This window comes from Rhodamnia argentea, chromosome 11 (genome assembly GCF_020921035.1).
Source record: "Rhodamnia argentea isolate NSW1041297 chromosome 11, ASM2092103v1, whole genome shotgun sequence".
NCBI lineage: Eukaryota > Viridiplantae > Streptophyta > Magnoliopsida > Myrtales > Myrtaceae > Rhodamnia > Rhodamnia argentea.
This window is the reverse complement of record NC_063160.1, coordinates 8,828,925-8,845,235: the sequence shown is the minus strand read 5'-3', so window position 1 is coordinate 8,845,235 and position 16,311 is coordinate 8,828,925. Positions and strand designations below refer to the sequence as shown.

Here is a 16,311-nt window from a genome sequence, read left to right as displayed (position 1 = left end):
GCTCCGAGGATTCGGCCTTGAGGATTCGAAGTCCGACCTAGAGGACTCGGTGTCAGAGGAGGATGTGGAGATCATGGAACCATCGGATGTGGAGCTGCCACCAGAGATAGTTGAGGAGCATGAGGAAGCTTTAGGGTCCGAGACCGATGATAGTGAGGATGGGGCCTAGGGTAGTTGGCCTCTTGACTTTTGTTGAGTGTTTTTCTTTTACGGGAAAGTTTGGCTTTGACCACTAGATCCTTTTGTTATAGGTGGTCATAGGCTTGTACAAAGGCCTCTGAAGCCTTAGGTTTGACTTGTGTAAAGGATATGTGGATATGTATATAAGTTTTCCTTTTACCGTCCCAAGTTATCGTATGGTTATTTGTTTCTGTACGGGATTTAGTTTTTTTTGCTTTCGCATGTGCCTATCATTCATGTTGAGTTCGAATTTCGTTGGCCTTTGGATCTAGGAGAACTGTACAATAACGTGGCCAGAGGGGATGTTGGTGGTGAGCTCGTAGGGTTCGGGTCGTGACATCCTCGTTTGAATTGGTATTAGAGCAAGGTCAGCTCGATCCAAGTTTGGATGAGATATGGAGTGATAAAGAGCGATGACTTTGGGATGGTTAGATAGAGAGAGACCCTAGGTATTTACTTGGGTTGGGCGTATTATGCATGGCATTTGACTATGCGCTTGTGATTGGCATAAGTGATTAGTTTCGTCTTGAGTGTTTGATGTTGCTTTGCTTAGTTATGCTTGGAGTTTGTCGGGTTGAGTGATTATCAACTTTATGCCTACTTCTGTATTAAGCGGTGTGGAGCTGCTAGACTTGAGTAGCCGGTTTAGGTCTCTAATTCCTTAGTGGAATTACAATGATTTAGGTGTTGTGGAAATTAACGGAAATAGACAACCAAGGTAGAGGTTCGAGAGGAGGTTCTCGATGAGGTTCTAGAGGAGGTTCCGGGGGAGCATCGAGGATCCAAGAGTGGATGAAGTCCTTAGGGCTCTAGAGGAAATTGGAAACCTGATGGGTAGGCGGAGCGAAGAATGAGATATTGCTATTACTCGGGCCGCCGAGGCTGTTGTTGCTATTATTCATGGAGTAAATGTCAATCAAGGCGATGACATTGGGAATAGACAAATGCACCATTTGGTGGAACAATTTTTGAAGTTGAAACCGGCTAAGTTCACCGGAAAAGGTGATCCAGAGTTGCTTCTCATTGGATAGAGGACATAGGGAAAGCGTTTGAAGTGATGGGGTACACAGAAGAGGAAAAAGTGACCCCGGCAAGATATCGATTACAGGATACGACCGGTGATTGGTGGAAGGCCACCCAAGGAAGAGTTTTCCCGGAGGGTATGGGTCTAAATTGGACTATCTTTACAGAAGTCTTCAACGAAAAGCATTTCTCCGAAACCGCTTAAGAGCGAAAGATGTTTGAATTTCAACAGCTCCGCTTGAATTGGATGACAATCGATCGGCATAAGGCTGAATTCTCAAAATTGTCGAAGTATGCACCAAGGATGGTGGAGAATCTTACTGACAGAGCGAGAAGGTTCCGGGATGGGTTGAGGTCGGAACTTCCTTGTTAGTTGATCCTGCCAAAAGTTGAGGGACTACGATGAGCTTTGTGAACGGAGTCAGATGGTAGAACAGGATATGAAGGAGAAGGCTACCGCATCTGGATCTCGGTTTATGCCAGCTAGGGACAACCACCAGTTTAGCAAAAAGCTTATGATGGGAAATCGGTGTTTCGTCCCTCCCACCATAAGAAATAATGGGAAACCGGCGTACCGGTCCAACTGGAACCGCCGACTCTGCGGAAGCGAGCATGGAAATAGGCCTTGCCCGAACAGGACCGGAGCATGCTTCGGATGTGGCAAGTTTGACCACCAAATAAGAAATTTCCCGGAACAAGCTACGGGACCTTGATTTCAGCCCCAAGGATCCCAAGCAAGACCTTTAATAGAGGCCGCTCTGCAAAATAATCGAAACAGACTGCTAGCGCAAGTATATGCGGTAGGGCCCAATGAGGCAGAGAATGCGCCAGGTGTGATCATAGGTACGGTCTCTTTATGTGATCATGCTGGTTTGCTTTATTTGATCCTGGAGCATCGTATTCTTTTGTATCTGCGCAATTTGTGGATTAGCTGGAATTGAGTTGAAACCGCTAAAAGTAATGTTGCACGTAACTATACCCTTAAAGGATAAAGTACTGGTTTCATTAGGTTGTTACGGATGCAAGATAGTCATTGGTGGTAAAGAAGAATTAATAGATCTAGCGGTTTTGACCATGTATGATTATGATGTTATAATTGGAATGAATTGGCTGGGAAAACAAAGGGCTGTTTTTTACCGCGATAGCAGAGTGATCCAATTTAATCCGTTTGGTCATCCTAGATTTGAGTTTGTGGGAAGTCGAGGAGGAATCTCGATTCCCCTGATTTCGTCACTAGAAGTGATTAAGTTGTTAAACGACGGATGCCAAGGATATCCGGCTACGATAGTAGATTCGTCGGTTGAAGGACCAAAGCAAGAAAATATAGCCGTGGTTCGCGATTATCCCCATGTCTTTCTCGAAGAACTGTTGGGATTACCACCCCAAAGGAAAGTGGAGTTCATAATCGAGTTAGCCCTTGGGACAAAACCAATCTCCAAGGCACCCTACAAATTGCCTCTGTCGGAGTTGAAGGAATTGAAGGTCCGGATGCAAGAGTTGCTGGATAAAGGATTTATTCGCCCTAGTGCATCGCCGTGGGGAGTGCCAAGTCTGTTCGTGAGGAAGAAGGATGGGTCATTGCGGTTATGCATTGACTATCGTTAGTTGAATCAAATAACCATTAAGAACAAGCATCTATTGCTAAGGATAGATGACTTATTTGATCAACTGCAAGGCACTTCAGTATTTTCCAAGATCCACTTGAGGATGGGCTACCATCAGCTGAGGATTAAGAAGCGGGACATACCGAAGACCGCTTTTCGTACCAAATATGGGTATTACGAGTTTACGGTTATGCCATTTGGACTGAAGAACGCCCCAGCTACCTTTATGGATATGATGCGTCGGGTGTTTAGAGAATTTATGGATCTGTTTGTCATCGTGTTCATTGATGATATCTTGGTGTATTCAAAGAGCCCGGAGGAACATCAACACCATCCGAGTATCGTTCTACGGACCTTAAAAGAACATTCTCTTTATGCCAAATTTAGCAAGTGTGAATTTTGGCTCAATCGAGTAGCATTTCTTGGACATATCGTCTCCGGGAATGGAATCTTAGTTGATCCGATGAAGATTGAAATTGTCATGAATTAGCCAAGACCTACATCGATCACAGAGGTTTGAAGCTTTCTAGGCTTGGTGGGATATTATTGACGATTTGTGGAAAAGTTCTCTTCGATAGGTATACCGTTGACGCAGCTAACGAAGAAGGAAACTCGCTTTGAATGGACAGATACGTGCAAGAGAAGTTTCCAAGAACTTAAGCATAGATTGATGACAGCACCGGTTCTGAAGATACCATCTGGTCCTGGAGGATTTGAGATATATAGCGATGCTTCGCTAAAAGGACTGGGGTGCGTACTAATGCAACATAGCAGAGTGGTCGCATATGCATCGCGATAGTTGAGGCCTCATGAACCGAACTACCCAACGCATGATTTAGAGGTTACGGCCATTGTTTTTGCGCTGAAAATTTGGAGGCATTATCTGTAGGGAGAAAGGTTTCAGATTTATACGGACCATTAGAGTCTGAAGTATTTATTCTCCCATAAGGAACTGAATATGAGACAGCGACGTTGGATGGAATTGCTGAAGGACTACGATTGTGATATTTTATATCACCATGGGAAGGCTATTAAAGTAGCGAATGCTCTTAGTCGGAAATTGAGCATCGCGCATTTGATGGTCAAAGAGTTGATTTAACTTGAAGAATTGAGGAATTTAGAGTTTAAATTTGAGGTTTGTCACCTCTCAAGTTTTTGGCTACCTTGAGGATTGAACTTGAGATTCGGGCGAGGATTAAAGCATTGCGATCGGCGGATCCCGACATTCAGAAAATTCTAGAGATGGATACCGCTAAGAGGAAACCCGAATTCCAAGTAGCCGAGGACGGAATCTTGAAGTTCCGTGGACGTCTATGCGTCCCTAATGATGAGGAGCTTAAGGAGAAGATTCTATCAAAAGCTCATCGTAGTAGGTACAGCGTGCATCTAGGTAGCACCAAGATGTATCAGAATCAACGTCAACATTACTGGTGGAATAGGATGACAATCGACGTGACTAAGCATGTGGCTAAGTGTTTGACGTGCTAACAAGTACGGGCACAACATTGCAAGGCTGGAAGATTACTTCGGCAGCTAAAGATTCCCGAGTGGAAATGGGAACACGTTACCATGGATTTTGTTATGGGGTTACCAATGAGACAGAAAGGGGACGATTCGATTTGGGTGATAGTTGACAGATTGACTAAGTCTGCACATTTTCTAGCAATGCGGAAGGACTTCACAATGGAAAAGTACGCTGAATTGTATATGTGCCAAATAGTTCGACTTCATGGAGTTTCAATTACAATTACGTCAGACAGAGATCCCTAGTTTTACCTCAACCTTTTGGAAGAGCCTTGAGAATGCTATGGGGACTAAAGTACGGTATAGCACCGCCTATCATCCCCAGACAGATGGACGGTCGGAGAGAATAATTCAAACACTTGAGGACGTGTTGCGGGCATGCGTGATAGATTTTAAAGGAAATTGGGAGGAACATTTGTATTTAGTCAAGTCTACCTACAACAACAGCTTCCAGCATAGTATCAGAATGGCACCATTTGAAGTATTGTATGGCGAGCTTGCGGGAACTCCGATATGTTGGGATGAAGTTGGCGAGAGAAGGATAACTGGTTTAGAGTTAGTTCAACAATCTGTTGAGGCTATGAAAATCATTAGCGAAAGACTTAGGACTGCCCAAAGTCATCAAAAGAGTTATGCGGATAGACGATATAGACCTTTGGAATTCCAGGTGGGAGATCATGTTTTCCTAAAGGTATCACCAATGCGAGGCTTATCTCGATTTGGAAAGAAAGGAAAATTGAGCCCAAGGTATGTAGGCCCATTTGAGATCTTGGATCGGATTGAGACTTTAGCTTATCGACTCACCTTGTTGCCGAACTTGTCCCAAGTTCATAATGTCTTCCACGTATCAATGTTGAGGAGGTACGAACCGGACCCAACCCATGTGCTGGATCATGAAGTTGTGGACATGGATGAAAAGGTATCTTTCATAGAGAGCCCAGTGCCAATGGAAGATAGAACAGAACAAGTTATGAGGAATAAAACAATTCCACTGGTGAAAGTGATATGGGAGCACCATGGAACGAAAGGGGCAACCTGGGAAAATGAAGAAGAGATGAGGCGTCGGCACCCCCATTTATATGAGTAGTCAAGTTGATTGTAAATTTCGAGAACGAAATTTTGGTAAGGGGGAAGAATCTTGACATCCCGTATTCCGACTCATTTTCGAAGCTCTGAATGAATGAAAGGTCTCATTGATGTAATTCAGTCGAATCTCGCTCGAAATTGATCCCTCTTGAGAAGACAAACCAAAGGGAAATGGCTAGCTAGGAAAATCAAGTATGTGGACCTAAGAACTTGATCCTGGACCGGCTCTTCGGCCATGAAAATTGCTGAGGGAATATTTTGGACCAATATAGGCCGATCCTAGAATGGTTAAGGAACGATTCGGGTAATACCGTATGCTTGGATCACTGGTGATTCCGTTAAACCTCATGTGGGTTCCAAACGTCCCCGAATTATTTTCTAACGATCGTATTCATCGGAACTAGTGATTGGCCCTCACAATTATGTGACAACCAAGGTCGCCGGGGCTAGAGCAATTCTTAAACGTGGTATTAATTACGGGTCGATACGCGTAACTCCTAAAAGCCGCCCATTAGTTTGAGATACGCTGAAATTTCAATTAACCGAGATTGATCGCGAATCGGACTTCGAAATTAGACGTCGGACCTTCAGGATTTCCAATAATTAAATTTTGGACGTTACCTCATCCGGAGTACGATACTTCGCGGTTCGCCCCAAAGTGTTCAGAAAAATAAAATTAGGACTGAAAATGGGAAAAGACCCATTTACCCTTGAAAAATACCCATTTCTCCACTTTGGTCAAGGGACATTTTGGTCAATTTCCCCCTCATGGCTGAATTTGGCCAGTCAATGGTAAAGGAAATTATCAAATTGCCCTTCTTGCATTTCAAGAGCAAAAATGAGATGAATTATTGGTGGACCCCATAAATTCTCTCTCTTCATTTTCAAGACCAATAATTCAAGACCAAATATCAACTTCAGAAAATATCCTAACCTATTATATTGAATATTTCCATCATAAATTGCATGAAACTTTGTCTCACCTCACTTTCTCTCTCTACTTGGCCGAAATTCATCACCATCACCACCACCACTGCCGAAATTTCTTCAAGCCACCACCGGCCACCCTTGAATCACCGAACCTAGGCTGCCATCGTGAGCTACCCGGAGTCGCCGGAGTACCGTGGGTTCAAGCCGGCCAAGAGAGGACCGACGGAGCCGCCGTTTGGATCAAATTTCTCTCAACCTTTTAACCAAAGAAATTGCTAGATTTTGAAGTAAGCTAGCTCCTAAACCTTGATTAGATAGTTAGGATGCTAAAGGGATTAGGTAGTTAGGATGCTAAAGGAATTACATTGGAGTAGTTTTGGTGAAAAAAAATTGTTGGATTGTGCTTGAGAGGAAGATTGGCCGAAAATTTGGGGGAGGAGAGAGGGAATTTTGTGTTCTTGATGTGAATAGTATTCCAAAATTGGAATTGGATGGCCATGATTAAAAGTTGTTTTATTTAGAATAATCGTACGACTATGATTGAATCTTGCTTTATGACCCTTTGATCGTACGGCTAGGGTTAATTGTTGCTTTTGATGCTTTAATCATGTGGTGGAGATTAATTGTACATTAGTGTAATTTAATCGTACGGTCCCGATAAATTGCTACGTTAGCATGATTTGATCATTTGGTACGTATTAATTGTACGTTAGCATAATTTAATCATACGTTATATATTAATTGCTACGTTAGCATAATTTTAATCGTATGGTGTAGATTAATTATTGCAATAGCATAAATTAATCGTGTGGTCCCGATTGGCCGACGGCTTGAGTGTGATTTAATCGGGCGATCCAGATTTATTAATTATTCTATGTGAGTGAATCACGTGGTCCCAATCGAATATTTCTTCAGTATAATTAGATCGAGTGGTCTCGATTGAGCGGTTGGAAAAAATTAGAAAGATCGTGTGGTCCCGATCTTTTTTTGGAGAAAAATTGTGAGATCGTGTCGTTTATATTGAATGATCGGGAGGTTTTATGTGATCGTGTTGTATCGATCGACCGATAGAGGGATTATTATTATTATTATTATATGGTCTTTATGAGGAATAAATGAGCGTGAGTGTGGAATTTTACCACGAGGCATTATAACGCGGGGTTTGTTTTTATAAGACCATATTTTACCCCGAGGTGTTAAACGCGGGGTTCCGATTATTTTATTATCCCGAGGCGTTAAACGCGGGATACTAACCTGAGGCGTTATTTCGCGGGTTATATTGACCCGAGGTGTTATTATGCGGGTTTGTCCATTTATATCATAGCTTAATGCATTAAACGCGGGCTTCCGAGTAACGTGTAATTTTTTTTTAAAGGAGGAGCGAGTTGGGAGAAAGATTGACGTTTATTTGTGAAATTTATGTGGTGGGTTCCATTGACCGAGTGTGGATATTTTGAAAATTGCTCACTTAGGTTGTGTCGAGAAGCACTAGCGCCCTGATCTAGGATTAGGGACTTTCTTATTGAGATTTATTCTCACCCCGTCGTGGGTTATCTCTTTCCGGACCCACCGCCTCGATAATGAACGATCCGCCCTAGACATTTAGAATTCCTCGAGACATGGAGATGGTAGTTGTAGAGTATTCGGTGGGGGCGGATAAGGTGTACTATAGGCATGCTACTACCATCCGGGTAGACGTCGGAGAGAATTTTTTGAAACCCCATACATACCTGGCTTGGACTTTTAGGCATGGGGATATGCTAGTACGACCGTTGAGGGGTTTTGATATCCCCTACGACGGAGTTGGCGAATGGGACCCCACTCAAGCTGCCCCTCTTGACGATGTAGTGACAAGCCCGGACACCAACCCTAAGGATTCGAACTTTGACCCGGAGGACTCGGTACGAGAAGAGGATGTGGAGATCATGGAACCATCAGATGTGGAGCTACCACCTGAGTTAGATGAGAAGGAGGAGGAAGCTTTAGGGTCTGAGACCGATGATAGTGAGGATGGGCCCTAGGGTAGTTAACCTCTTGACTTTTGTTGAGTGTTTTTCTTTTATAGGAAAGTTAGGCTTCGACCACTAGATCCTTTTGTTATAGGTGGTCATAGGCTTGTACAAGGGCCTCCGAAGCCTTAGGTTTGGCTTGTGTAAAGGATAAGTAGATATGTATATAAGTTTTCCTTTTACCGTCCTAAGTTATTGTATGGTTATTTGTTTATGTACGGGGTTTAGTTTTTCTCGCTTCCGCATGTGCCCGTCATTCATGTTGAGTTTGAATTTTGTTGACCTTTGGATCCTGGAGAACTGTACAATAACGTGGCCAAAGGGGATGTTGGTGAGCTCGTAGGGTTTGGGTCGCGACATCCCCGTTTGAATTGGTATCAGAGCAAGGTCAACTTGATCCAAGTTTGGATGAGATATGGAGTGATAAAGAGCAATGACTTTGAAATGGTTAGATAGAGAAGGACCCTAGGTATTTACGAGGGTTGAGCGCATTGTGCATGGCATTTGAATATGCGCTTGTGATTGGCATAAGTGATTGGTTTCGTGTTGAGTGTTTGATGTTGCTTTGCTTAGTTATGCTTGGAGTTTTTCTGGTTGAGTGATTATCAACTTTATGCCTATTGCTGTATTAAGCGGTGTGGAACTACTAGACTTGAGTAGCTAGTTTAGGTCTCTAATTCCTTGGTGGAATTACGGTGATTTAGGTGTTGTGGAAATTAATGGAAATGGACAACCAAGGTAGAGGTTCGAGAGGAGGTTCTAGAGGAGGTTCCGGGGGAGCTTCTAACTCAAGGACAACGGTTAGGGAGGATCCAAGAGTGGATAGAGTCCTTAGGGCTCTAGAGGAAATTGGAAACCCGATGGGTAGGCAAATTCAAGAACGAGCTGCCGCTATTGCTCAAGCCGCCGAGGCTCGCATTGCTCTTGCTACCGTTGCTGCTCATGGAGTAAATGTCAATCAAGGGAATGACATTGGAAATAGACAAATGCACCAGTTGGTGGAACAATTTTTGAAGTTGAAACTAGCTAAGTTCATCGGAAAAGGTGATCTACAGGTTGCTCCTCATTGGATAGAGGATCTAGAGAAAGCGTATGAAGTGCTGGGGTACACAGAAGAGGAAAAAGTGACCCTCGTAGTGTATCGGTTGCGGGATACGGCCATTGATTGGTGGAAGCCCACCAAGGGAAGAGTTTTCCCGGAGGGTACGGCTCTGAATTGGACTGTCTTTACGGAAGTCTTCAACGGAAAGTATTTCTCTAAAAGCGCTCAAGAGCATAAGATGTTAGAATTTCAGCGGCTCCACCAAAATCAGATGACAATCGATCGGTATAAGGCTGAATTCTCAAGATTGTCGAAGTATGCACCATGGATGGGGGAGATTCCTTTGGATAGAGCGAGAAGGTTCCGGGATGGGTTGAGGCCGGAACTTCGTAGTCGATTGATCATACTGAACCCGAGGGACTACGATGAGCTTTATGAACGGGGTAAAATGGTAGAACGAGATATGAAGGACAGGGCTGCCGCATCTGCATAGCGGTTTATACCGGCTAGGGACAATCGCCAATTTGGCAAAAGGCCTATGATGGGAAACCGGCGTTTCGTCCCTCCTGTCATAAGAAATAATGGGATACTTGGCGTACCGGTCAATTGGAACCGCCGACTACGCGGAATGAGGCATGGAAATGGGCCTTTTCCGAACAGAACTGGAGCGTACTTCGGTTGTGGCTAGTTTGACCACCAAATAAGAAATTGCCCGGAACAAGCTACGGGACCTCGATTTCAGCCCCAAAGATCCCAAGCAAGACCTCAAATGGGGGCCGCTCCGCAGAATAATCGAAACAGACCGCCGGCGCAAAGGAGAGTATATGCAATAGCGCACAATGAGGCAGAGAATGCGCCGGGCGTGATCATAGGTACGGTCTCCTTATGTGATCATGCTGGTTATGCTTTATTTGATCCTGGAGCATCGCATTCTTTTATATTGCGCAATTTGTGGAATTAGATGGAATTGAGGTGAAACCGCTAGAAGTAATGCTATACATAACTATACCCTTAAGGGATAAAGTATTGGTTTCATTAGGGTGTTCTGGATGCAAGATAGTCATTGGTGGTAGAGAAGAATTAATAGACCTAGCAGTTTTAACTATATATTATTATGATGTTATAATTGGAAAAAAACAAAGGACTATTTTTTACTCATGTAACAGGGTGATCCAATTTAATCCGATTGGTCATCCTAGATTTGAGTTTGTGGGAAGTCAAGGAGGAATCTCGATTTCCCTAATTTCGTCACTGGAAGTGACTAAGCTATTAAATGAAGCACGCCAAGGACATCCGGCTGCGGTAGTAGATTCGTCGGTTGAAGGACCGAGGCAAGAGGATATAGCCGTGGTGTGCGATTATACCGATGTCTTTCCTCAAGAACTACCGGGATTGCCACCTAAAAGGGAAGTGGAGTTCGTAATTGAGTTAGCCCCTAGGACAGAACCGACTTTTAAGACACCCTATAAAATGTCTCCATCGGAGTTGAAGGAATTGAAGGTCCATATGCAAGAGTTGCTGGATAAAGGATTTAACCGCCCTCGTGCATTGCGATGGGGAGCACCGATGCTGTTCGTGAGGAAGAAGGATGGGTCATTGCGGTTATGCATTGACTATCGGCGGTTGAATCAAGTACCTATTAAGAACAAGTATCCGTTGCTAAGGATAAATGACTTATTCGATCAAGCGCAAGGCGCTTTAGTATTTTCCAAGATCGACTTGAGGACGAGCTACCATCAGTTGAGGATTAAGAAGAAGGACATACCAAAGATTGCTTTCCATACCAGATATGGGCATTACGAGTTTACGGCCATGCCGTTTGGATTGACGAATGCCCCAGCTGCCTTTATGGATTTGATGCATTAGGTGTTTAGAGAATTTCCGGATCGGTTTGTCATCGTGTTCATCGATGATATCTTGGTGTATTCTAAGAGCCCGGAGGAACATGAACACCATATGAGTATTGTTCTACGGACCTTAAGAGAACATTCTCTTTATGCCAAATTTAGTAAGTGTGAATTTTGACTCGATCAGGTAGCATTTCTAGGATATATTGTCTATGGGAATAGAATCTCAATTGAACCAGCAAAGATTGAAATTGTCGTGAATTGGCCAAGACCTACATCGGTCATGGAGGTTCGAAGCTTTCTAGGTTTGGCGGGATATTATCGACGATTTGTGGAAAAGTTCTCTTCGATAGGTATACCGTTGACGCAGCTAACGAAGAAAGAAACTCACTTTGAATGGATAGATAAGTGTGAGAGAAGTTTCCAAGAACTTAAGTATAGATTGACGACAGCACCGGTTCTGACGACACCATCTGGTCCTAGAAGATTTGAGATATATAGCGATACTTCGCTAAAAGGACTAGGGTCCGTACTAATGCAACATGGCAGAGTGGTCGTATATGCGTCGCGGCAGTTGAGGCTTCATGAACTGAACTACCCAACGCATAATTTGGAGTTTGCGGCGATTGTTTTTACGCTGAAGATTTGGAGGCATTATCTGTGGGGGGGAAAGGTTTCGGATTTATACGGACCATCAGAGTCCGAAGTATTTATTCTCCTAGAAAGAACTGAATATGAAACAACGGCGTTGGATGGAATTGCTGAAGGACTATGACTATGATATTTTATATCACCCTAGGAAGGCTAATAAAGTAGCGGATGTTCTTAGTCGGAAATCGAGCATCGTGCATTTGATGGTCAAAGAGTGGATTTTGCTTGAAGAATTGAGGGATTCTGAGTTTAAATTTGAGGTTTGTCACCTCTCAAGTTTACCGGCTACCTTGAGGATTGAACTTGAGATTCGAGCGAGGATTAAAGCATTGCGGTTGGCGGATCCCGACATTCAGAAAATTCTAGAGATGGATACCGCTAAGAGGAAACCTGAATTCCAAGTGGCCGAGGATGGAATCTTGAAGTTTTGTGGACGTCTATGTGTCCCCAACGATGAGGAGCTTAAGGAGATGATTCTATCAGAAGCTCATCGTAGTAGCTACGATGTGCAACCGCTTCATATGGATATCTTTGGTCCCAAGAGAGCCTTAAGCCTTGGAGGTAAGAAATACTGTCTTGTAATTGTTGATGATTACTCAAGATTTACATGGGATCTATTTCTTGCACACAAAAATGATGCTTTTCCATCTTTTTCAAAATTTGTAAAGAAGGTTTAGAACGAAAAAGGTTATGCTATTTCCTGCATAAAAATAGATCATGGGGGAAAGTTTAAAAATCAAAGCTTTTCAGATTTCTATGATAAGTTTGGAATTAAGCATAATGTTTCTACTCCTTATACTCCTTAACAAAATGAGGTAGTAGAAAGGAGAAATCGTTCTCTGCAAGAAATGACTAGGACTCTTTTGATAGAGAGCAAAATTGCTTCTCACTTACGGGCAGAAGCAGTCTCCACAGCTTGCTATATTTTAAATCATATTTCCTTAAGACCAATCCTTGAGAAAACCCCCTATGAGCTTTTCAAAGAAAGAAAACCTAATGTTGCATACTTTCGTGTGTTTGGTTGTAAATGCTTTATTCTGAAAAATGTTAATGATCGTATTGGTAAGTTTGATGAAAAGTCGGATGAAGACATATTCTTATGTTATTCAATAACAAAAAAAGCTTATGGAGTCACCTTACCAAAAAAAAAAACAAAGCTTATGGAGTCTAGAACAAGAACTCTCGTGTGGTTGAAGAATCCATGAATGTTAAATTTGATTAAAGCCTTCAAAATGATCAATTTGAGTCTACTCAAGCTCTAGTATTTTCTAAGAATTCAGAACCATTAAGAGAATCTGAAGAGGATAAAGGCTCTGAAGAAAATGTTGCTTCTGAAGATATTCAGAATCAAGGAACAGGTCTTCAAACTTTAGAAACACCGGTGAAAATACAACATGAATCTGAAGATCAGAGTGTTACTTAAGATGAAAGGTTTAACAAGAACAGAAAACATAAATCCAGTCATCCTAAGGAACCGATTATGGGAAGCTTGGATGATGGCAGCAAAACTATATCGAAATTCAAGTAAGCAATGAGTAATCTCTTGTTTTTGAAGTTGAACCAAAAGGGATTGAAGAAGCGCTTGTAGATGAAAATTGGATCAATGCAATGCAAGAGGAATTGCGTCAGTTCAAGATTAATGATGTTTAGGAACTAGTATCAAGACCCAAGAATCGTCCAATAATAGGTACAAAATGGGTATTCATAAACAAATTGGATGATAAAGGAAAGGTTGTCGAAAACAAAGCAAAACTAGTGGCTAAAGGTTATTCCCAAGTAGAAGGAATAAACTACGACGAAACTTATGCATCGGTTGCCGGGTTAGAAGCCATTAGGCTACTTCTTGCTTATGCCTATTGCAATGCTTTTAAACTTTTACGGATGGACGTGAAAAGCACATTCTTAAATGGCAACATCAAAGAAGATTTTACATTGAACAACATCTTGGTTTCGAAGAACCTAGAGGAAAGGATCTAGTTTACACATTGAAGAAAGCTTTATACGAATTGAAGCAAGCACGCTTGCATGGTATGAAAGGTTAAGTAGCTTTCTATCGGAACAAAAGTTCAACAAAAGTAATGCAGATACCACTCTATTCATTCAAAAGCGGGGTAAGGATATACTTCTTGTTCAGATTTATGTTGATGATATCATTTTCGATTCTTCTAATGAATTTTTGTGCAAAAAATTTTCAAAAGTGATGCAGGATGAATTCGAAATGAGTATGATGCGAGAATTGAAATTCTTCCTTGGACTTCGAGATACATCGATGGAAAAAGGAATTTTTATTCATCAAGAGAAATATGCACTAGAGATTGCTAAGAAGTTTGGTTTGGAGAACTATAGGAAGACAGAAACTCCTATGTCTCATTCCTCCAAACTTGACAAAGATGAGCAAGGAAAAGAAGTTGATCATAAGCTCTATTGCAGCATGATCGATTCACTTCTCTATCTCACGGCTTCGAGACCAGATATTTTATATAGTGTCTACTTATGTGGGAGATTTCAATCTAGCCCAAGAGAATCTCATCTCACAGCTATTAAGAGGATTATCAAGTATATTGCAACGTATCCTAAATATGGGCTATGGTATCCTAAAGAGTCTGAATTCACTTTAAGGGGATATTCAGATGCAGATCTAGCCGGTTACAAGATTAATAGGAAGAGTACCTCTAGAACTTGTCAACTTATGGGTAATATGCTTATTTCTTGGTATTCTAAGAAGCAAAGCACAGTTCCTCTCAATACAACAAAAGTAGAATATGTATCTCTAGGAAGTTGTTATGCTTAAATCCTATGGTTAAAACAACAACTGAGAGATTATGGAGTTGAAGATACCAATGTGGAAATCAAATGCGATAGCACAAGCGCCATTAATCTCACCGAGAATCTCATTCGACATTCAAGAACGAAACATATCAAGATTAAACTTCATTTTATTCGCGATCATGTTCAGAATGGAGATGTCCACATTCAGTATATTGATACAAAAAATCAACTCGCAAACATATTACTAAACCTCTAGATAAAGAAACTTTAACTTTATTAGAAATGAATTAGCTATTACAAATCCTTCTCTTTGCGAATTTTTTCTTTGCCAAAGTTCAGAAGCATGATTCAGATGCAATTCACAGAAGGAAGCATTCAGAAGCATAGCCCAGATGATTAGTTCGTAGAATGTCTTTCAGAAGGAAGGTGAGTTATATTTGCCTTGATCCACTGAAATTAAGGTAAGTTCACTCGAAATCTTTTCAAATATTGTTAATTGATTTGATTTATACGAATGATATATTTCCTAATATTTTTTTATTCGAAATTATTTTTTTCCAAATATAACCATTTTATAGTTTCCTTTTTCAAATTTCTTTGAACATGAACCGTCATATCTTTTCAAGAACTATCTATTTATATGTGAAACTCATTCTTTCATTCTCTCGTGCCCTAAAAACCTTGACTCACAGAGCATTCTTTCTTCTCTTAGATGCCCTCTTCCGTCTTCTTTCAAAATTCCAAATGTTCTTGTTCGATGGCTCCAAAATAATCCTCCTCTTTAAGGAAACCTACTGAGAAAAGTGGGAGACAACGAAGGAAGTTGGCTCGCTTGACGAGAGGAATTAGATCTCGCTATACCATGCCTGTTGAAGTGTCAGGGTCAGACTGTGAAGATGAAAGAGAAGTTCTTAGAAAGAAAACAGGTTTGTCACAAACTGAGTTTGACGAGAGAGTTTCTTTGGTACTTGTTGTTAAATCGCTTTATGATAGCCTCAAGGAGCATGGAGGAAGTAATGCTAACATTAAGTTGATGATGGATTTATATATATATAAGTTTACGAGCGAGGAAGATTTTCTTGCTATCTTAGAATTGTCACTGCAAACTATCACACCGCTTGTTGTAGTAGTGCCTGAAATTGTGCCTTGAAATTGCTTCTCGTAAAGGGAAAGAAAAAGTCATATCGACTGGTGTTTGGAAACCTAAGAAGTTTCCATCTAAAGGTATTGTTATTAGAATAATAGAAGAGAGTGAAGGCAAATTTAGAGGAAGACCTGATGGTGATGATGATAATGTACTTGTGAGAGAGGAGTCATACCCCACAGGGTATTTGATTTGAAGTATTTTGACAATGTTGGAATTCCTATTAGGAAACACCTCAAACAGATGAAGTTTGAAAATTTTGCAACTGCAAGAAGGTCATTTTTCTAGACTTGGCTGCCTATTTCTACTCAAACTTATGCTTCAAGGATTTCAATTCTTTCTTTTACACAGTCAAAGATGTTCAGTACCACATGCATGTCAGAGATCTTGCAAAACTAATGGATGTTGAAGAGATGGATTTTGTACCGTTGGAAATACAACCTAAAGCTGCCTATGATTTTCTCACTAAAAGAGAGAATTACTCTAGAAAATCAAAGGCACA

General features: G+C 41.6%; 1 protein-coding gene across 1 annotated transcript; it reads left to right on the top strand.

Annotated features, from left to right (window-relative positions):
- The first annotated feature begins 9,081 nt into the window (after window positions 1-9,081).
- On the top strand, window positions 9,082-9,891 carry LOC115746980. Its single transcript, XM_030682985.2, has one exon. The coding sequence runs from the start codon at window positions 9,082-9,084 to the stop codon at window positions 9,889-9,891; it is 810 nt and encodes a 269-aa protein (XP_030538845.2).
- Window positions 9,892-16,311: the final 6,420 nt, after the last annotated feature.

What these genes read in the sequence shown, in the direction of transcription:
- LOC115746980 (XM_030682985.2), top strand. Translation starts at nt 9,082, where the DNA reads ATGGACAACCAAGGTAGAGGTTCGAGAGGAGGTTCTAGAGGAGGTTCC.